Source organism: Pristis pectinata, chromosome 17, assembly GCF_009764475.1.
Source record: "Pristis pectinata isolate sPriPec2 chromosome 17, sPriPec2.1.pri, whole genome shotgun sequence".
Taxonomy (NCBI): domain Eukaryota; kingdom Metazoa; phylum Chordata; class Chondrichthyes; order Rhinopristiformes; family Pristidae; genus Pristis; species Pristis pectinata.
The window spans coordinates 35,818,123-35,841,549 of record NC_067421.1 but is presented as its reverse complement, the minus strand read 5'-3'; the positions used below and the strand labels follow the sequence as shown (position 1 = coordinate 35,841,549).

The 23,427-nt window shown below is 44.3% G+C and overlaps 1 protein-coding gene across 2 annotated transcripts in view; it reads left to right on the top strand.

Annotated features, from left to right (window-relative positions):
• hps4 (HPS4 biogenesis of lysosomal organelles complex 3 subunit 2) overlaps positions 1–23,427 on the top strand; it is a 43,183-nt gene that overhangs the window by 7,794 nt on the left and 11,962 nt on the right. For both annotated transcript variants that reach the window (XM_052032273.1, XM_052032274.1), the window contains exons 2-10: positions 5,433–5,523; positions 7,983–8,126; positions 8,236–8,343; positions 11,073–11,189; positions 12,395–12,489; positions 15,292–15,364; positions 19,533–19,551; positions 20,952–21,051; positions 22,560–23,361. In XM_052032273.1, the coding sequence (XP_051888233.1) occupies positions 5,433–5,523; positions 7,983–8,126; positions 8,236–8,343; positions 11,073–11,189; positions 12,395–12,489; positions 15,292–15,364; positions 19,533–19,551; positions 20,952–21,051; positions 22,560–23,361 (1,549 nt within the window). The remainder of the gene's footprint in view (positions 1–5,432; positions 5,524–7,982; positions 8,127–8,235; positions 8,344–11,072; positions 11,190–12,394; positions 12,490–15,291; positions 15,365–19,532; positions 19,552–20,951; positions 21,052–22,559; positions 23,362–23,427) is intronic.

The window sequence follows — 23,427 nt, the reverse complement described above, 5'->3', positions numbered from 1 at the left end:
TCATTTATATACATCGCAAACAGCAGAGGTCCCAGTACAGACCCCTGCAGAATACCACTAGTCATAGACCTCCAGCTAGAATAAGTCCCATCGACCACTACCTTCTGTCTTCTATGGGCAAACCAATTCTGAATCCAAACGGCCAATTCACCGTGGATCCCATGCATCTTAATCTCTGGGTGAGCCTCCCATGAGGGACCTTGTCAAATGCCTTACTAAAAATCCATGTAGACAACATCCACAGCTCTGCCTTCATCAATCACCCTGGTCACCTCATCAAAAAACTCAATCAAGTTAGTAAGGCACGACTTGCCCTGCACAAAGCCATGCTGACTGTCCCTAATTAGGCTATGGTTTTCCAAATGCTCATAAAGCCTATCCCTAAGAATCCTCTTCAGTAACTTCCCTACCACTGATTGTGAGACTTGCCAGTCTGTAGTTACCAAGATTATCCCTATTTCCCTTCTTGAATAATGGAACAACATTAGCTACTCGCCAGTCCTCCAGGACCTCACCTGTGGCTAGAGAGGACATGAAGATATTGGTCAAGGCCCCAGCAATCTCATCTCTTGCCTCTCTCAATAACCTGGGGTATATCCCATCAGGCCCTGGGGACTTTAACATTCTTCAAAAGACCCAACACTACCTCCTCCTTTATCTCGAAATGCCCTAGCACATTAGCACGCTCCACACTGATCTCCTTATCCTCCATGTTCTTCTCCTTGGTAAATACTGATGCAAAGTACTCACTGAGGACCTCGCCCACATCCTCCGTTTCCAAGCACATGTTCCCTCCTTTATCCTTGAGTGGTCGTACCCTCTGCCTCGTTTTCCTCTTGCTCTTGATGTATGTATGGAATGAAATATAAAATACATCTTTTTGCATAGAGTATGCAGGGGGCAGCCCGCAAGTGTCACCACTCTTCTGGCACCAACGTAGCATGCCCACAACTTCCTAACCTGTACGCCTTTGGAATGTGGGAGGAGACCAGAGCACACGGAGGAAACCCATGCAGACACAGGGAGAACGTACAAACTCCTTACAGTAGCCAGAATTGAACCCGGGTGGCTGGCGCTGTAATAGTGTTATGCTAACCGCTACACTACCATGCCTGCCTAGTATTCAGTACAATCATGACTGATCTGATAGTCCCCCCAGTTTTGTCTTCCTGCGTACCCTGATAATCTCTCAGCTCAGCTCAGCTCTTGGGCAGGCACGGTAGTGCAGCGGTTAGCGTAACACTTTACAGCGCCAGCGACCCGGGTTCAATTCTGGCCACTGTCTGTAAGGGGTTTGTACGTTCTCCCTGTGTCTGCGTGGGTTTCCTCCGGGTGCTCCAGTTTCCTCCCACAGTCCAAAGACGTACAGGTTAGGAAGTTGTGGGCATGCTGTGTTGGCGCTGGGAGTGTGGCGACACTTGTGGGCTGCCCCCAGAACACTACACAAAAAGATGTATTTCACTGTGTGTTTTGATATACATGTGACTAATAAAGATGTCTTAAAATTTAAAAATAAGTCTGCCTCAAAATATTCAAAGGCTCTGCTTCCACTCCTCTTTGAGGAAGAGATTTCCAAAGATTCTCAACTCTGTTCGTGTGAGACGGAACATGGAGCTCAGAGGGAGCAGTCCCTTCTGAATGTTGAAAGGGGAGCAGAAGGTGTCTGGTGGTGGCAGTTGGAGATGAGGGATGGGGGAAATTGGAGAGGGTGATCCATTGAATGTGGAAGCTGGTGGTAAGGAGGGTGATGAACAAAGGGCATCTGTCCTTGCTTGGGTGAGAGTAGAAGAATGGGAAATGGGATAGATGCATTTGAGAGCCCTGTCAGCTACTGTGGAGGGAAAACCACGGATTAACGAGAAAGGAAGTACTTGTGTGGTAAATGTTGTCATTGGAACAAGTACAATGGATCTGGAGAAACTGGGGAAGGGAATGAAATGAAGCTCTAACAAGGAGGAGGTGTGGTCAAGACAGCAGTGGGAGTGTGTGGGTGTGTAAGGGATCGTTACCCCTAGGATTCGAAATGAGGAAGATAATGGAAAGGATTGACCGTGCAAAAGAGAGAAGTGTAGAAATTGGCTGCAAAATTGAGTTCCAAACGGAAAGAGGAAGCTGCATCAATGTTGTGGAAAAGAGGCGAAGGAGGGGCTTGAGTAGGATTAAAAAAGGACTTGTTCCATGGGTCCCACAAAGAGACGGGTGTGGTTTAGACCCATGTGGGTTCCCGTTGCTGTACCTTTGATTTGAAAGGTGTGCGATTAAAGAAGTTGTTCCATGTGGGAATGAATTCAGCCAGGCAAATGAAGATGGTGATATATGGGGATTAGTTCTGTTCAAAGAAGAAGCAGAGGGCCCTCAGGGCATTGTAGGATGGAGGCACAGAGGGACTGGAAGAAGTGCAAGTTATCTCTGACCCCAAGATCCAGAGTAAGGGTTCACTCTTTTAAGTTGGAGATGAGGAATATTTACACTTGGAGAACAGAGATTCTTTGGAATCCTCTATCCTAGAGGGTCGTGAAGGCAAAGACTGGCAGATATTTGAACCATAAGAGAATGAAGGGATATGGAGAGAGAGTGGTGATGAGGCCAAGATTGAATCAGTCATGACCTTATTGAATATCGAGCAGGTTTGAGAGGCCAAATGGTCAACTTTCTGCTCCTCTTTCTTACGTCCTCATTTCTGATAGAAGGTCATTGATCTGAGACATAACCATAGATGTTGGGGAGTATTTCGGGTCTTTTCTGCTTTTATATTTCCAGCATTTATGTGCTCTGACTTTTGGTTACTGACGAAAAACCACACTTGTTTTGTTAGGTTGCAAAATCATAGGATTTATCACATGGTGACACAGTTACCAATCCCTAGCCTTGAGCTATGAGGGCCCAGAATAAAATGATATTTCCTCTCTACAGCCTTTTTGCTGCTCTGTAAGCAACTATGCAGTTTTGTTGAATGAGGCGCAGGTTGGAACTTGCATCAGTTGAGTTGTTGTCACGTATGCCTAGAGAGGTAGATGGAGCAAGATGTTGGGGAATGATGGAATGGAAATTGGGGGCTTTGTGAATACAGTAAAGGGTGTCCATTCTGCAGGTGTGGCTTCCCACGGGGGGAAAACTGATTATTTTGTCATGTATTTTGGAAACATATGCACTTTTTAGCCTGGTGTCACCAGTCGGATCTTCTCCCTCTGCTTCCTCGTACAATTGAAGCAACCAGTTACCTATAATTTGGGCCAGACTCTCTACAAACATGCTCAGTATTTCTGTGGGTGGCGTGGTGGCACTTTAGGCAGCTCCAGTGACATGGGTTCGATTCTGACCTCCAGTGCTGATTGTGTGGGGTTTGCATGTTGTTCGCGTGGGTTTTATTCGGGTGCCTTGGTTTCCTCTCGCATCATTAGGCCGCATTTAGAGTATTGTGTGCAATTCTGGTCACCTCACTACAGGAAGGATGTCGAGGCTTTAGAGAGGGTGCAGAGGAGGTTTACACAGATGCTGCCCAGATTAGAGGGCATGTGCTATCAGGAGAGGCTGGACAAACTTGGGCTCTTTCCTCTGGAGCGGCGGAGGCCGAGGGGTGATCTGTTGGAAGTGTATCAAATCATGAGGGACATAGATAGGGTGGACAAGCAATATCTTTTTCCCATTATTGAGCGATCCAATACCCGAGGGCATGCACTTAAGGTGAGAGGGGGTAGGTTCAGAACAGATGTGAGGGGTACATTTTTTACTCAGTGGTGGATGCCTGGAATGCATTACCTGATAGGGTGTGGAGGCAAATTCATTGGGGGCTTTTAAGAAGGGCTTGGATGGGCACATGAATGAGAGGAAAATGGAGGGATATGGGCATTCTGTAGGAAGGAGGGATTAGCTATGTCAGCACAACATTGTGGGCTGAAGGGCCTGTTCTGTGCTGTACTGTTCTATGTTCATTAAGGATGTGCTAAATTGGATACTGTAAATTACACCTATTGTAGGTGGGAGAATTAGAGGGGAGTTAATGGACACTAGAGAGAGAATAAATTACAGGAAAAAAAAGAGGTGGCATAGGATTAATGGGATTGTTCTCAGACCCAGTATAGACATAATGGGCGGAATGGCCTCCTTCAATGTTGTAAGGAAATATGTCATGAGATTTCAATGGGACATTGCTGTTGCTCATCAAATCATTGAGAGAGCTACAATATATTTGTTTTCAAAATAATGTTGTCATACTCAAATTGTTCATAGAAGTGTAATCCAAAGGAGTTTTGGACAACTTGTTTTAACTTAATTGAGATGTCATTTTGCAGCTTGTCTAGGAATTGGTTACTGGGATGTCCTTTGGTTTGGTACATGGAACAAATGGGCTACAAACAACAGTAAAGTCTTTCCTGATTATGATTTTTTAAAAAACCTGTTCCTTGGAAAAGCACAACTGTTAAACCCTCAGGCACTTTTTCCAAGGCTTTGTTGTCTTGCGTGTTCTTTTGCCTTCTGAGGCTTAAAAAATTGGATGGATTGTTTAAGTGGTAACTTTAAATTAAACTGATTCTGGGTGCCTAGCGATAAGATCACCAGCTACTGATAAAGAATTGTGGCCTGAATAAGGAAAGAGAATGTGAAATTGGAAAGGAATTTGATTCTGTGGAATGAGTTGGAATCGGGCCCGGTAATCAGGCACTGCGTTCAGGAAGAGAGAGAAGAGTTACATTTTAAAGACTGTTAGACCAGATATCTTCTCCCATGCTGTAGGTTTTAATAGTGGTATAATCTATAATGCCTTTTCTCTTTGTATCAGCGCAAGCAGTAATTTTGTTCTCTGTATTTCTTACCGTCTCCAATCCTAATAATGAAATAAAAACTTAATGAAACTAGTGGAAGCAACAGCAAAGACTGAAAGCAATTAATTTTTCAGAGTGAATCCAAATGGATGATAGACATTTTGTAGCACGTCTTAAAGATATGGCCTGGCTTCTGGCCCAGCTCATACTGATGGCCAGAGAGAGCCTGCTCACTGCAAGTGTCCACCTGAAGTGAGTTTGACCGTTCTCAATCCACTTAAGAATCCACAAACTTGCAGTGTATTGCAATAAGCCTTGTCTTCCTCCAACAAGATTGGTGACAGCAGGAACACTTTGAATAGAGACTGATGCACAACTTCAGCTGTCTATATCTCACTTGGGGGCATTTGGCATTGACACTGGATGGTTGAAATGCAAAGTGCTCAATTCCCTAGCACTAATCTCTCTCCTAGTGTAGATGAGTGCAACATCTGAACCATGGAAAGAAAATGAAGTCCAAAGGTTGTTCTCCAAATTTCTGGGAGCAGTTTCTGAATGAAGCAGTTTAGCTCATAATGTAGAGATGTATTCTTAATTAAAGTGGCGCAGTTATCAGCATTTATACATTTGCATCTAATCATTCTCCTTTTATTTTCCCATTTTCTTCAGGTGTAGCTATTTTTTCCTTTATGACTCTTCAAAAGTTAAAGAAGAGGGTGATCCAACTAGTGCCGGGATCTATTATTTTTTTCCTTCACAGGTGAGATAGTTTTATCTGTGTTTTGAGGGAAGAGGATATTGGGAAGAAGGGTAAACATAGAACACTACAGCACAGTACAGGCTCTTCAGTCCACAATGTTGTACTGACATTTTATCCTGCTCTAAGATCTATCTAACCCTTCCCTCCCACATAGCTTCCCATTTCTCTATCATTCATGTTTCTATCTAAGAGTCTCTTAAATGTCCCTAATGTATCTGCCCCCACAACCTCTGCCGGCAGTGTGTTCCACGCAGCCACCACTCTGTGTGTTTAAAAAAAACCTTACCCCTGACATCCCCTTAAAGAAACTGATTCGTATTTAATTATAGGTACACCAAACTTCACTTATTAACAAGTTTGTGGTTTGGTTTGCATTGTTGTCGAGATTCTTTGGAAGGAAGTGTTTCAAACATTTGTTGACTGCAATTGGTAGATGTTGTCTACATTGACTTCAGCAAGGCCTCTAGGCTGGTCTGGAAAGTTAGAACACATGAATCCGGAGCAAGTTAGCCAATTGGATACAAAATTGGTTTGGTGGTGGGGGGCAGAGGGTGGGAGTGAAGGGTTGTTTTTCAGATTGGAGGCCTGTGACCAGTGGTGTGCCACAGGGATCGGTGCTGTGTCCTCTGTTGTTTATTATCCAAATCACTAATATATCTGACCATGTAGGTGGCATGATTTAGTAAGTCTGGAGATGACACCAAGATTGGTGATATAGTGGACAGTGAAGAAGGTTGTCTATGGTTCCAGCAGGATATAGATCAACTGGGAATGCGGGCAAGGGAATGGCAAATGAAATTGAATTCGGACGAGTGTGGGGTGAAGCATTTTGGGAAGGCCAGGACATACACAGTGAATGGCAGGGTTCTGGGGAGTGTTGTTGAACAGAGGGACCTCAGGGTACAAGTACATATTTCCCTGAAAGTGGCAACACAGGTAGACAGAGCAGTGAAGAAGGTGTATGGCATTCTCGCCTTCATTGGCCAAGGCATTGTACAAGATTTGGGATGTCATGTCAATCATTGGTTAGGCTGCACTTGGAGCACTGTGTGCATTTCTGGTTGCCACACAACAAGACAGGTGTGATTAAGCTAGAAAAGATACAGAAAAGACTCTCAAGGATGTTGCCTGGATTGGAGGGTTTGAGTTATAAGGAGAGACTGGACAGGCTGGGTCTGTTTTCCCTGGAGTGAAGGAGGCTGAGAGGGAGATGTGATAGAGGCATGTAAAATTATGGGAGGCATAGATAGAATCCATTTGCCATGGTGAGAGGGGACCTGAGGGGTAGATTTTTCAGACAAAATGTATCTGTCAGAGGGGTGTAGAGGCAGGAACAGTAACAACATTTAAGAGGCATCTGGGCAGGTACTTGAATGAGCAGGGCGTGGAGGGGTATGGAATTAATGCAGGCAAGTGGGATTAGTATAGATAGGCATGATGATCAGCGTAGATGTGGTGGGCCGATTGGCTTGTTTCTATACTCTGTGACTATAATTCCCATGCTAACCACGATCAGATTACATCTTCCTCCTCAGCGTAAGGTGATAATTAACCTGGGGACCCTGTGTGCTTGTGTGTGGGCATTTTTGTCCATCTGAAGTCTGTTGAGTCATTATAGACTGAGCATTGGCCCACCGAATGGCTCAGGTCGTACTGCTTTTGCCAGCCCAACCACCAGAACTGCCCTGTGTTGTAAAACAAAGTTATAAAGGCAGTTAGTTGATGCTTAATTTTTACTTACTGAACAAATGGATAATCATTAAAAATATTTTCATTCTGCTTGCGGGAACTTTACTTCTAATCTTAAGGACAATGTCAATTTCTTTTGGATTAGACATGAGGGGTGACCTTAGAGGTGTATAAAATCATGAGGGGTATAGAAAGGGTGAATGCACGTAGTCTTTTCCCCACGGAAAGGGAACCAAAAACTAGAAGGCACAGGTTTGAGGTGAGAGGGGAAAGATTTAAGAGGGGCCTGAGGGGCAACTTCTTGACCCAGAGGGCAGTATGTATACCGAACAACCTGCCAGAGGAAGTGGTCGAGGCAGATACAATAACAACATTTAAAAGACATTTGGCTAAGTATGTGGACAGGAGAGGTTCAGGGCCAAGCGTGGGCGCTTGGTGGGCACCATGGTCGGAATAGACAAGTTGGGCTGAGTGGCCTGTTTCTTTGCTGTATTGCCCCATGACTCTATTTAACTGTGGCCCAATCTGCTTTCTTGAATGGAAGTGGGAAAAAAAATCTCTTGTCACTATTTCAAAGCAGAGCAGGGAGGTTCTTCCCAGAATGATGGTGAATATTTTTCCTTTGGTTACTTAACAACTATAAATATCTGTCATTATTGCACTGTGGGGGCTTGCTTTGCAAAAAAAAAAGCTGTAGAATATTTCATGAACCATATGGCATCCTGAGGTTGCTATGTAAATACAAATCTTTCTATCTATCTCTTGAGCAGACCACCATTGACCAACAGGAATTGCTCTGTGGGCAAGTCGCTGGAGTAGTTTGCTGCATTACTGAGATTTCGGGAACTCCACCCAGTCTGATCCGCTTGCGAAAGCTGAAGTTTGCTATCCAAGTGGATGGGGAATACCTCTGGGTATGTATGATGTACCTTTGCATCAGAAAGACGATTGCCTGATGCTGAGAATTTCCACCATTGATTATAATCACTATTACATTTGTATGTTTTTTGTGGTCTATTAAAGGCTCTTGGATGTGCCATAAATGTCCCTGATGTGAGCTGTAAGCATTTTCTGGATCAACTTATAGGTGTCTTTACATTTTACAATGGATCCAGTAAGCACGTGTACCAGGTAATGCTTTGGATTTGTTTCCTTGTTTGAAAGTTTACGCAAAACCCCATTCACTTTGCAGTGATTAGTTTGTTGCAGTAGTATCCAGAAACAGGAGTTCAAATCTCACTACAAATGGTCAAGAATTTAGATTGAAATAATCAAATAACATTGGAATTAAGTTGGTAACAATGGTAAAAGCACCATTGTGGGAAATCCCACAATGACTTTTGAATCATGAAATATTCTACAGCTTTTGTTTTTGCAAAGCAAGCCCCCACAGTGCAGTCATTGATGTCCCACAAGAAACCACCTGTGGTGTTCTGGTCTAGTCTCTTGCCTGCCCTCTGAAATGGCCTGGCAAGCCACTCAGCTCAGAGATGGACAATAAGTGCCAGTTGTGACCACAGTCCATAAAAGAATGAATGTAATCTTGCTTTGTACCCTGCTGCTGTCGGTTGCTGTATAGCATCCCCTGTGTACGGTTCCCTGATCAAGATCAAGAACGTGCTCTTTTGTTTGTGTAAATCTTGACTGGGCTGAGTGCATAAATTATTTGAACAGATCAGCAATGCAAGTTTAGTCCTGATGCAGGGTCTTGACCCGACGCATCAACTACCTCCTTGCTTCCAAAGATGCTGCTTGACCCGCTGAGTTCCTCTTGCAGTTTGTTTGCTGCTCCAGATTCCAGCATCTGCAGTCTCTTGTGTCCCTGCGTAATTTTGTATTCCTGGATGACCTTTTCTGTTACTTTACTGGATGACTTGTTTCCTGTTAGAGGTGCCCATAAATGGACACCTATATTGCATTTGGGGGAACTTGGTGTCACCTTTATTGCTCAAGCATTTTTACACTAGTGAAGGAAAGTTGAGATTACTGATTGTAGAAAGTTGTTTCTGATTTGCCCCCTGTGTACGTGTGCATATCGTCCCATCCATGTGTCAATTATCTGCCCAAAGTTCAGCATGTTATCCATCAAACGAGATCAGAGTCATAGTATTACCTGAAGCCCATTGGCACTGTTTGGAATCAAAGCAAACTCTAACCAGGGACTCTACCTAAAATAGCTTAACCATCAGATGAGTTCAGCTTTTAGCAACAGGTAGAAAAAGGCCTTTTAGAAAAATACTTCTTCTCATCTCTATTTAAAATAAAAGTTGAACTCATCTGATGGCTAAGACATTTTAGAGCGGTTTTCCTGGTCACAGATTGCTTCAGTTCCAAACTGCGCAGTTGAGTTGTAAGTAATACCATGATTCTGAACTTCTTTGGACAATACACTGAACATTGGGCGATATATGCAAATAGGATGAAATGCACACATACACTGGGGCAACGTTATTGAAGAGGAGGATATCATTAATGTGGACCCTATCATCACTGGCACATTAAGTTAACAGTGAGATTTTATAGCCTTGAGATTGCCGGTCCAAGATTCTCCCCTACAAGGTGAAAAATACCTCTCTTGCATCACTGCAGATTTTTCCATTTCAGCTGTAAAATTCATGAGATTAGGAGCAGCAAACAATCTGCTGGAGGAACTCAGTGGATTGAGCAGCATCTGTGGGAGGAAAGAAATTGTCGACGTTTCTGGTCAAAACCCTGCATCAGGACCGAGAATGGAGAGGGGAGATGGCCGGTATAAAGGGGAAAAGGGAGAGTGGTGAGACAGGAGCCCGAGGTGATTGGTGGACTGAAGAGGGGTGAAGGATGACGGGCAGGCTGGAATTGGAAGACAGGCATGTGGATGATAGATGGACAAAAAAAAAGGAGAAACAGATGGACCAAGGTGGTAAATTAGTTTATTATTGTCATATGTACTGAGGTACAGTGAAAAATATTGTTTTGCATGCCATCCATACAGATCATTTCAGTACATCAAGGTATTACAAGGGAAAAGCGGTAACAGGATGCAGAATTATTGTGTTCAGTTCTGGTCACCTCATTATAGGAAGGATGTGGAAGCTTTAGAGAGGGTGCAGAGGAGATTTGCCAGGATGCTGCCTGGATTGGGGAGCATGTCTTATGAGGATAGGTTGAGTGAGCTAGGGTTTTTCTCTTTGGAGAGAAGGAGGATGAGAGGTGACTTGATAGAGGTGTACAAGATGATAAGGGGCATAGATTGACTGGACAGTCAGAGACTTTCTTCCAGTGCGACAATGGCTAACACGAGGGGACATAATTTTAAGGTGATTGGAGGAAGGTATAAGGGGGATGTCGGGGTAAGCTTTTTTACACAGAGAGTGGTGGGTGCGTGGAACGCACTGCCGGCAGAGGTTGTGGGGGCAGATACGTTAGGGACATTTAAGAGAATCTTAGATAGACACATGAATGATAGAGAAATGGAGGGCTATGGGGGAGGGAAGGGTCAGATAGAGCAGGATAAAATGTAGGCACAACATTGTGAGCTGAAGGACCTGTACTGCGTATAGTGTTCTATGTGCTAATATAGTGTCACAGTTCGGTGGAACAGCTGCTGCAAGATAAGCAGGAACACAACCTCTTGTGTCTCAGCCAGGAATTTGTCAGCTTGAACCACATTTTGGGCATTTTTTGTCCTGTATACCAGCCCTCGCGAGAATTCCACTGAGCCTGCTGCATGACCTGATGTAGAGGGTCAATAAATGAAGGTTACCATTCCACTGCTCTGGCCAGATTCAGTAAGAGCAGCACCTTGTTCTCCAGAACCTGCCTGAATGCAGCTTGTGTTTTTACCAAATCATTCACACTTTCATTTTTTTTCTTCCCAGGTGCGGGATCAAGCAGAGCTGGCCCGTCAGTGGGAGCTGTACATGGAGCATATCCAACAAAACAGCTGTGGCCTGTATCGGACTTTCAACTCCCTGTGGAACCTGGACAGGACTGATGTAATCCAGGGAGATTTCCTGCCTTTACACCTTTTGCGTTTGGGGATTTGTTTTGAGGCAGTAGCTCCTTATAGTCAAAGCAGAAATGAGTAACAAAACATCAGTTTATTCACTGAAGTAGTTGATCTTAATTTGCAAGGGACAGGATCTTCAAACGCTACATTGGAGGAGAAGGCAATTCACCCCATTGTTCCTGTTCTGGCTCTTTGAAGGAGCTGTCTAATTAGTCTCTCACATCTACAATTTATTTCCCCTTGAACTTTTCCATTTCTTTTCACTGTTGACTTTCCATCTACCAGTTTATCTGGAAGTGCATGGCAAACTATAACAACATGCATGGAATTATTCCTTAAAACCTGGTAAACGCTGCTGGTAAAATAAGATCTATTCTTTATCGTAGCTGAAACATGTTTGCAAGTACTTGGTAAACAAGCGAGGCGAGCTTCAATAATTCTGCCCACAAGTGCAGCTACCATTTATAACATTGAACAAGCAGCACTGATATAAAAGAACACTGATTAGATTGAACTGAGCTTCATACCTCTTTATTCTAGGACCTATATCTCATTACTCCACCAGTATATTAAGGCTCTTGGGCTTGAAGGACTGGGTGACATGCTGCAGCCTTTATTACCTCTGCGTGCAGCTGCCCATCATTCGTATGAAGCCTGTGTGGTAGTCCAAATGCTGCAAACAAAAATGCTGAAGCTATAAAGTCTACAGGAGAAATGAAGGTTCTGCATAGTCAAGTATGAGCAACTAGGCACCAAATTAAGAACGAGAACCTCAAAGGTAATAATCTCTGGATTCTTACCTGAACCATGTCTAGATTGGCAAAAGACAGCTAAGGTTGGTGAAATGCAGGCATGGTTCAAGAACTGATGTGATAGAAGCAGGTTCTAGTTCATAGGGTATACTGCGAATGCTTTCCTTGAACAAACTCTGCTTGTTGCATTTGGTGCTTACGATGTGGCCTCCTCTACATTGGCGATACCAAGTGTAGACTAAGTGACTGCTTTGCCGAGCACCTGTGCTCTGTCCGCACTGGCCACCTTGAGCTCCCAGTTGCATGTCGCTTCGACTTCCCTTCCCATTCCCATGTTGTCTTTGCTTCGCTTACCTGTATGTTGGTCTGAGGTTGCACTGTTGCCCTCTCTGGTGGGTGGAAGGGTCCTGACCAGTTCTCTGTTGTCTGTCTCCACCAGGTGGATCCCCTCTTGCTGTTGAAAGCTGCGCTCATTTTACAGAGCTGTCAGCGTTGCCCAGAGATCCTGGCTGGTTGCATCCTGTACACCAACCTGTAAGTCTACACTCCACTTCCTTGACCTTGTGCAGTACACCAGCATCCATTAGTAGTTTTTGTTTAAGGCTGAATAGATTTATTGAGGTAAATCTGCTTTGGTTTTAATGCACATACAGTTGACTTTTGAGTATAAAAGTCAGGAAGTCATGTTGCACTTGTGTAGGAGGAAGTTGTGTGTTTAACCTGAACCCGCTTTCACATGGGGCCCAGTTGCCCTCTTAATTACAGCTCAGATCAGGACAACACGCAAAGAAAATATCTTGTACAGCAATGGTGAGTTTCTTGAACAAGTTGGCTTATTCAGGCCTGTCACAGTGTACACTGGGGAGCACTTCGAGTGAGAGCTCAAAGATACTCCACTGATCCAAAAGACTTCCAGCAACTTATAGTATTCGCATTACTATAGTTACATGCAGATTTCACAATTTTGTCAATAACCCACTGCTCTTTGTAGCATTTGATCCTGGTTTTATCTCTGCAGGGGCTACCTCTAACTGGGACTTTGCTTTCTTTGCCAGACAGCAGTCTCCCCCATTCTCCCTGCAATTAGATGCTCTAGGTTATGGTCTTCTCCTTCTGTAGTTACTCAGTTTATCTCATGATCAGTTGTCCTGCATTTAAACTGTATTCCAACCTGCATTTGTTTATCTCTAATCCAGCCAGCTATGTCCTGTAATCTAAACACTTCCCTGCTTTTAGCCTGATTCTTCCAAGTGATCTTTAAGCTACCTCCAGTATTGGCCTATTTCTATGTCATCCCTTTCTAATTTATATGACACTTAAGTTGACCATATTACAAACTTTCCCAATTTTCTTATAATTCCTAAAATTTCTTCTACAAGTTGTATAAAACTTTGGTTAGGTCACGCTTGGAATATTGTATGCAATTTTGGTCACCACATTACAGGAAGGATGTGGAGACTTTGGACAGGGATGCAGAAGAGGTTTACCAGGATGCTGCCTGGATTAGAGAACATTCTCTATTAGGAGAGTTTGGACAAACTTGGAGATGCAAGAGACTACAGACGCTTGAAATCTGGAGCAATGCACAAAGCGCTGGAGGAACCGTTGACTATCCATTTCCCTCCAGAGATGCTGCCTGACCCATTGAGTTCCTCCAGCGCTTTGTGCGTTGCTGTTGGACAAACTTGGATTGTTTTCTCTGGAGCATCAGAGGCTGAGGGGAGACCTGACAGAAGTCTATAAAATTATGAGAGGCATGGAAAGGGCAGACAGTCAGTCTTTCTCCCAGGGTGGAAATATCAAATACTTGAGGGCATACCTTTTAAGGTGGGAGGGGAAAAGCTTAAAGGAGGTTTACAAGGCAAATTTATTTTTACACAATAGTAGGTGCCTGGAATGTGCTGCCAGGGTATGATGAAAGCAGATAAGATAGCAATGCTTAAGAGGCATTTAGACAGGCACATAAATAGACAGGGGATGGAGGGATATAGACCATGTGCAGGCAGATGCGATTAGTTTGGATTGGCATCATGGTCAGCACAGACATGGTGGGCCGAAGGGCCTGTTCCTTTGTTGTATTGTTCTACGATTGTCAGTTACCCAGTGGCTGGTTTGAGGGTTAACTCCGAGGTGGAGGACGGCTGAGTTTCTGGATCCAACCTCTCCAAGCTCAGTGAGCTCTTGGCCAATGGGAATGGCTGCAGTTCGGTAACCAACTCCTCTGGTTGTGTTGGGCTTACTCTGGGTGTTGGAGAACCTGGGGGTGAGGCTGGTTGTTGCCACGAGGACCATGTTGGGGTGAAATGTCTGCGCACACCTCTTGGCCTTGAACTTCACATGGGGTGGGAGCTCCTCGCTGCACTAGGGACACGCTGGCTTCTTCAGGATGCCATTGTCTGTGGGGACAGAAGGAGGCATCCTCGGGGACCACCCCTCCCCGTCTCCTGACGCTGCGGCACCATCAGCTCTACTCCTCAAGGTTGCTGGGATCATTGGGAGTCTCCGACCAGGGGTTGAACTGGTGAAGCGAGGTGGGGCATCACCAGGTGCTCCTGTCCGTGGCACTGGCCGAGGTGGCCGAGGGATGGTGGAACCTCACGGCACAGCTGGCAGATGTGCATCTGCCCTGACCTGCCCGTGGCAGTGGAACGTGGCACAGCTGGCAGATGTGCACCTGCCGGGACCTGCCCGTGGCAGTGGAACGTGGCACAGCTGGCAGATGTGTGCCTGCCGGGACCTGCCCAGGTTCACGGGCTTGAGGTGGCTCTGAGGCTGCTGAAGGTTCACTTGGCACAGTAAATCCAAGCACAGGTTGGGCTGGTCACCGAGGTGCAACCATGGTCACCATGGACAGGCTGTTGCCATGGTTACTGGACATCTGTGTTTCTGCAATATTCTTCCCATTACCGTGAGTCAACTCTATCTTGGGTTAACCCTTCACACTCCAGAGCACACTGTCTTGAAAACAGCTCCTTGAAGATTGGTACACCTTACCAGAACAAAGCCAACCTGCTTAGCCCCGAGTGAATGAACTCCCTAAAGTTAGAGGTGGGAGTGTCACAATGATTCCAACATTCTTGGATTAGATTTAGGGGCATTGCTGTCACTTTCTTCGATGCTCAGCGCACAGGTGAGCACAGGATCGAGCTTCCCTCTGGTGTCCTATTGCCTGTGGAAATTTCCTCTCCCAATTCACATGAGAATAAGAAGTGTTTAGGAAATAGACTGTTGGTGCTCATGGAAGCCAAACTCGGGGGTTTTGAGTGGGGGAGGAAAAAAAGTATCAGAGTTATTGGGGTCAACGTGTTAATATATGCAGTGTTTAAACTTTCACAGAATAGTGAGCTCTCAACTTCCGCCTGAAGTAACAGCAAAAGTACTTGCTTACCAGCCCGGAGTCTGTGGTCAGGTGAGTCGATGAATCATTGTTTAAACAGGGACGCCCTGTAAATGCTTTAGATCGAAGAGCAATTCTGTGCTGTGCTGTGATTTACTTGGTTCAAATTTGAAACTGTTCTCCAAGAGAATTCAAAATATTTTACAAACAAAATATTTTACAGTAATGAAAGGGTTATGTCATTCCACCATATTATCCGCTTGCAAGGTTTATTTTTGACTGGGAGCACCTTTCTTGAACGTTTTTCTGTCTTCCTTCAGTCAGTGTGTGGCAAACCAAATTGTGCAAGGGATTGTACTGCTGTACTCTGCTTCATCTGGCTTTATTTCTTGGCATCCATGCGTGATTAAAGGTCATTTTAAAGCAACTCTTAAGACTGCTACAGTGCTGGGAAGTTTAATAATTTAGCCTCGTTGGGAAGAAACTGCCTCACCAATGGCTTGCCTTAGTGACTTAAGTGGTCTGGTAGAAGGCTCCTGAATTTATAGGAATCATGTCCTCATGTCATCCAGGGTACATTTACTCAGCATTGAACTGTCAATGTTTACCAGAGCTGAGTTCACATAGCCCTTGGATATATAAGAATGGCTCACTTCTTAAGGAGGTACTTCTCCCCAGTCACCCTCTGTTCCAGCCCTTGCTTTCCCCCAATCTTATCAAGGTCAAGTAGATTGTGTGCTCTCATTTGAAATATAACTGAAGTTTAATGCCTGTTTATACACCGTCAATTATTCCTGGCTTCACTGATTTGTATAAGAATACTTCCAGGAAAATAGGAATGGGAGTAGACCACTTGGTCCTACAAGCCTGCCTCACCATTCAATATTATCATGACTGATCTGCCCAGGTCTTCTCTTTTGTACCAGTTCCCCAAAACCTTCAATTCCTTGATCTTTCAAAGACCTCCTCTTTAAATATCTCCAATGATCTAGTCTCCACAACTCTCTTGGGTCGAGATTACCAGAGATTCACCACCCTCTGTGAGATGCGTATGAATTTTTTCTCAGTCTAAAATGACCACCCCCTTATCTTGCAACAGTGTCCCCCTTCGTTTGAAACTCTCCCATTAGTGGAGCCATTTCAGTATCTACCTTGTCATGCCCCTTTACGACCTTGTGTTTCAATAAGATCACCCTCATTCTAAACTCCAAAAACTACCATTCCAGCTTTATTAGTTGTTTGTGATAGGACAACGCTCTCATCCCAGAAATTAGCCGAGTGAAACTCTTTTGGACTCGCTCCAATACCAGTGTCGTCGTCGTCATCGTGGCTATCCCTCGAGGTCGAGGATGATGGTCTTCATTCCGTTGATCTATTTATGGGCTCTCAAGTGGCACTGCTTTTATGCCGGTTCTTGACTAGGAGCTTCCAGCTATCACATTGCCTGCTCCCGTCGCCCTTCCCCAATCGCCGAAAGACTTGAGAAGTAGCCCACAAAGCGGAGATGCCTGTGTGTGTGTGTATTTGTTTAACGTGTACTTGATGTTGCACTACAAAAAGCACATGATACTTCACAAATCAACCAACTGATTCCAATGGCATGGAAACCATGCCAGTGTATCCTTTCTTAAATAAGAGGTGTACATAGCTTCCCACTTTTTTTTAAAATCTCCTTTCTTACTTGAACCAAAGGCATCACATTCACAATTTTCAAATCTGCTGCTATCCTCAAGAACACAAGAAAATGGGAGCAGGAATAAGCCACCAGGTCCTTCAAGCCTGCCCCACCATTCAATATGATCGTGACTGATTCATGCTGGCCTCAACTGCTCTTCTGTGCCAGTTCTCCATAACCCTCAGCTCCTTGATCTTTCAAATATTTATCTGTGTCCACCTCAATTATATCGAATGACCTGTCATCCTCCACCCTCGAGCAGAGAATTCCAGAGATTCACTACCACCTGAGAGAAGAAATTTCTACGCACCTCAGTTTTGAATGAGCTGCCCCTTAATTTGTTGCAATGTCCCCTTGTTTTTGAACTCCAAGGAATACAGACTCAACTGTCCAGCCTCTCTTGATGGGACAACCCTCTGATCCCAGGAAGTAGCCTGGTAAATCTCCCTTGGACTGCCTCCAATACTGCTATATCCATTTTTAGTAAGAGGACCAAAACAGTATTCTAGGTGTGGCCTCATGGACACCCTGTACAACTAACAAAATTTCCCTATTCTTAAATTCCAAGGCCTTTGCAAAAAAAAAAGCCAACGTGTCATTTGCCTTCTTAACTACTTGTTGGGGCTAGCTGCTAACTTTTCTGTGATTTCATGCGCTTGAACATCTAGATCCCTCTGAACTTCACTCATTTGTAGTCCCACTCCATTTAGGTAATGGACCACCTTTTGATTCCTCTTACCAAAGTGCATGGGCTCACACTTCCTCATGTTAAACTCCATCTGCCAGGTTTTTGGCCAACTATTGCAGAATCACAATGTCCACATCACAACATGCCCTTCCACCTACCTTCGTATCATCAGCAAACTTCGAAGCCTGGCATTTTGTCCTCTCCTAATGTAATGTAAGTTGTACATAACTGAGGGAGAAGAACCAACCCCAAGGGTACTCCACTAGTTGCAGTGAGAGGTTAAAGTTTTTTCAAAAATGGTTCTACTCTTAGATGCAGGTCCTCTGGTCCTGGTGACTTGTCTGCATTTAGTTCCAATTAGTTTTCCCCATGCTTTATCCCTCCCGATAGTTCTTCCTTCTTATTTGAAACTAGCCCGTATGTTATCCTTGGAACATTTGCAGTGTCCTCCACGATGAAATGTGTTGCATAATATTGGTCTAAACTATTAACTGTTTCCCATTATTAATTCCTCAGTGTCTCTCTCCAGGGTTCCCACACTTGTCTTAGCTATCCTCTTCCTTCTTATACATCCGTAGAAGCCCTTCTGTTTGTTTTGATATTACTTTCGGTTTTCTGCCTGCTTATTAGCTCTTCAGCTCTCTGCTAGCTCCTGAAAGGTTCCCAGTCCTCTGGTCTGCTGCCAACTTCTGCCATGTTGTATGCTTCAGTTTCTGATTTAATATTTTCCTGATCTCCTCCTCCTGTTAACCATGAATGGTTCATCTTTCTCATAGCGGTTAGCGTAACGCTATTACGGCGCCAGCGACCCGGGTTCAATTCCGGCTGCTGTCTGTAAGGAGTTTGTATGTTCTCCCCGTGTCTGTGTGGGTTTCCTCCGGGTGCTCCAGTTTCCTCCCACATTCCAAAGACGTACAGGTTAGGAAGTTGTGGGCATGCTATGTTGGCGACGGAAGCGTGGCGACACTTGTGGGCTGCCCCCAGAACACTCTACGCAAAAGGTACATTTCACTGTGTTTCGATGCACGTGACGAATAAAGATATCTTTTTATCTTCATCTTGTGATTTGAGATACATTTCTGCTGAGTATTATGAACTCCTCAGGTCTCACACTGAACTCCATCTTGCTGCCTCCAAGATACTTTATTTAGTTTTTTTATGTGACAAACACTTCTTTCAATCCTGGTAATTCCTAACTCTCGAAGTTTGAGCTTATCTAAGGATTCAATAATATTACCATACTTGGGGAAGTTCTTACAGTTGAGGAAAATCCTTATAATTTCAATATTTTTTTTCTCCCATTCTGTATTCTTTATCTCTTTTACTTTAAGGACTGTAACTTGCTCACTGTTCCTGTGAACTCATCTTTTTCTAAGCTCCAAACATGTGGCAACATCTCTCAGTTCCAAATTAATTATTTGTAGAACTCCAGAACCTTATTGGAGACACAAGAGACTTCAGACACTGATGCAGGGTTTCAACCTGAAATGTCGATAATTCCTTTCCTCCCACAGATGTTGCTCGACCCCCTGAGTTCCTCCAGCAGATTGTTTGTTGCTTCAGAACCTTATTGATTCTCATTCCTCTCTCAGCTTTTAAATTACAAGCTAGGCTTCCAGATTGCACCCACCATGGTTTCCTTGTCTCTTTTTCTCTCTCTTTAGTAGGGTTGCTATCAACTCCATCAGAAACGCGCATCTAATATTTTCAGGCGAGACACAAGTGTGAAAGTATATTTGATATCATTCCATATTCTCCTTTTGCTATCTGGATTATACAGACATTCATTAGTAGATAAGATGCTCTGGAGTGTGTTGGTGAATATTTTTGTGTAGTGTTTACAAGGTTTAATTGGATCACTGCCTTTTTCTTTCCAGAGTCTGACAGAGCGATCAGGTATGATTTCATTTCTTGTCTTTTCACCCCACCCTGCTCCAGAAACTCTGGTTTCTGCTCCCCTTAATATGTCCTTGTGTCCCACAACTATGGTCTCCTTGCAGAAGTAGGATGCAGATACGCAGACCTGCTTTGCAGTACTTCACTCAAAGACATAGTCTTTTACACATGAGCTTGGAAAGGGAGTGTTGGAGGGTGAATCAACCAGCATAAGGTCATGGAGCTATACAGCATGGAAAACAGGCCCTTCGGCCCAACTTGTCCATGCCCACCAAATTGCCGAACTGAGCAAGCCCCATTTGCCTGCATTTGGCCCATATCCCCCTCTTCATTTTCTATCCACATACCTGTCCAAATGTCTTTTAAATGTCATATTTGTACCCACCTCTACAGCTTCCTCTGGCAGCTCATTCCATATACCTACCACCATCTGTGTAGAAAAGTTGCCCCTCAGGTCACTTTTAAATCTTTCCCCTCTCACTTTAAACCTTTGCCCTCTAGAACATAGAACTAGTTTTATGTATAGTCTAGTTTTGGACTCCCCTACCCTGAGGAAAAGACTGTGACTTTTCACCTTATCCAAGCCCCTCATGATCTCTTAAAGCTCTAGAAGGTCAGTCCTCAGCCTCCGACACCACATTTATACTGTGTGTCGCAATTTCCAATGGGCTTAGAAATAAGCAGCTGTAGAAACAATTCATTACGATTGTGCAAACATTCTTCATGTCTTAACTTGGCCCTTGTCATGGGTTACGTTAATTTGCAGCACAGAAGAAGCCCCTTTGGCCTCCTACGTCCATGCTGGTCAATAGTAGACTCCAGATTATTCCCACTTCTCGGCTCTTTGTCCATAGGCTGGCAGATTATGGCTTTTCAAGGGCTTATTCAAGTATTCCATCACTCTCTCAGGCAGGGAACACAAGTGCTCAATGAACAAAGTACATTTTTCTTAACTACATTGCACCAATTAACTTGGGGAAATTGGTCCCTTCTGTTTCATCTTTGTGAGCTTCTCATAATTTTACACACAATTTGATCAAGCCACGCACATCATCCTGACTTCGAAATGCATCACCGTTCCCTCACCGTCATTGGGTCAAAATCCTGGCTCTCTCTTCCTAACTGCATTGTGGGTGTACCCACACCTCAAGGACTAAAGTGGTTCAAGAAGGCAGCTCACCACCACCTTCTCAATGGATAACTGGGGATGGGCAACTAAATGCTGGCTCAGCCTGCAAAGCCCACATCCCTTCAACGAATGAATATAATGTGTATATTATAAGAAACAAAAAAGATGAGGGCAGTTTGCTTGGAGCCCAGATGCTGGCATGCTACCATGTGAATGCATTTTTCCAGTGAATGATGTTCCACTGAATGTTTACACTTCTGTCTCTTTACAGATGATGCTCCATTACCTCAGGATGTTACAATTTTGCCTGTGTTTGTGACTGAAGAGGAATCTGCAGTTCTGCGGCAATACTCGGTTGAATGGATGTATGGGTGAGCTGGAGTTTTATGGAGGGGACTGACTTGCCGTGGGGTATGGTTCACCGTAATACCCTATCCAAATGGCCACAATCAACACTTGAACCCAAATGTAAAAGTCGAGTTTATTGTCACGTGCACAAGTACATGTGTGCACAAGTGCAATGAAAAACTTACTTGCAGCAGCATCACAGGCACAGAGCATTTGATATACAACATTCACAAGAAAAATATAAATTAAACAAATTATACATAATTTTTACAAGAAAGAACCTAATTTGAACAAATAAAAAAACAAATTCCATTGTAATGCAAAGTGGTCATAGTGTTGCTATACTGAGGTAGTGATTAGGGTTGTGCCGGTTGGTTCAGGAACCAAATGGTTGAAGGGAAGTAGCTGTTCCTGAACCTGGTGTTATGGAACTTCAGGCGTCTGTACCTCCTGCCCAATGGTAGCTGCGAGACGATGGCATGGCCTGGGTTTTTGATGACAGATGTTGCCATCTTGTAGATACTACCGGTGGTGGGGTGGGATGTGCAGTAGATGATGAGTGGGAACAGGTTTTGTTTTTGGTCAGAACATGGGGCATCAGAGCCAAACTGCCATCCACATAACCACAGACTCTAGACTACTATCAGATAGTTTTTCTTTTAGTCTCCTTTCCTGTGCAAGGAAAACTGAGCTTGGCTGTGGAGATGCAAGCTGAAAGTGTGTGTGGTTCTTTGAGAATGACAGAGTTGTTAATGACAGAGTTGTTAGCGCCCACACATCTATATTGCAGCTTGGTATGGCAACTGCTCTGCCCAAGACCGCGAGAAATTGCAGAGTTGTGAACACAGCCCAGTCTATCGCGAAAATCAGCCTCCCCTTCATGACTCTGTCTACACTTCCTGCTGCCTCGGGAAAGCAAACAACATAATCAAAGACCCCTCCCGCCCGGGACATTCTTCTCCTCCCCTCTTTCTTCACCCCCCACTCCCATTGAGTAGAAGATACAGAAGCTTGAAAACACGTACCACCAGGCTCAAGGACAGCTTCTATTCCACTGTTATCAGACTCTTGAACTGACCTCTTGTGTGATAAAAGTGAACTGTTGATCTCTCAGTCTACCTTGTCATGGCCCCTGCACCTTATTGTCCACCTACACTGCACTCTCTCTGTAACTGTAACACTATATTCTGCATTCTGTTTTTTTTTCCCTTTTGTACTATCTTGATGTACTTGTGTATGGAATGATCTGTCTGGATAGCACGCAAACAAATGCTTTTCACTCTATCTCGGTACATGTGACAATAATAAACCAATTACTATTGTTGAGCTTGAAGGCATTGGAGGAACCCTACTCCAATGAAGGGTTCACAAGAGATTCTGTAGATGCTGGAATCTGGAGCAATGCACACAAAATGCTGGAGGAACTCAGCAGGTCAGGCAGATGGGGAGAAAATGGTCACTGGGTGTGAAACTGAAATGTAAAAGTAAGATGAAAGCTGGAGCACTTTGCATTTTTCTGATCATTTTGCAGGACACCCGAGAGCCCAAACCCAGATTCCTTTGAGAAAAGGACTCAGAAACTGCTGCTCTCCAGAACACTGTCGGACAGTCCAGATCCTGAGGAAATGAGTACTGGTTGCAGCCACTCCAAGGCAAACTACACTGAGTTTGAGACCTCGTATCCAAACTCCAAAGACAGGAATGCACCAATGGACTCTGTGGATCCATCCCAGAATTATCAAGGAAAGCACATCACACAATCTCATCCAATGGAATTTGACTACAAGTCTTTAGGGAGTGCAAGCTCTCATCCACAGAACAAAGCCTCATTGTCTTCTTCTCCTGGACATTCTGGGCCTTCGTCACATTTGGATGAAGGGCAGTCCAAGGGAGAATCCAAGCACTTTGTTGATCTCTACATGGAACTGACTGAGGACAGATTAGCTAATGTGAGTGGTTGTCCTACCTCTAACTCTGTGACCGAGCACCTGGTGCCTCATTCTGAAAGCAGTCCTGGTTATGAGCAAAAGGAGGCTGGTGTCGTGCCTACTTTAATCTGCTCTGCTGATGTCCAAAGTTCACCCTTGCAGCAACATCAGAGCTCTCTACCTGATGATGCTCAGAAGACCCACAGTGCCACAGTTGGAGGCACTCTTGCAGGGTACAGAGAAGGCAGCACAGAAATTAAACAGGATGCATCCCTGGCACATGAACCCACAGACCATGGAAACTTGGTGAAGCTAAGCCTTTATGTTCACACAGTGAAAGGGTTGGTAATGTCTCTTCTGGCCGAAGATGGATTTGGAGCCAATCACAGGGCTATTGAAGATGTTGTAAGTAACTAACTCATGCCTAGCGTTAAGTAATGAAGCTAAATTATGAACGATCTTCTTGCACGT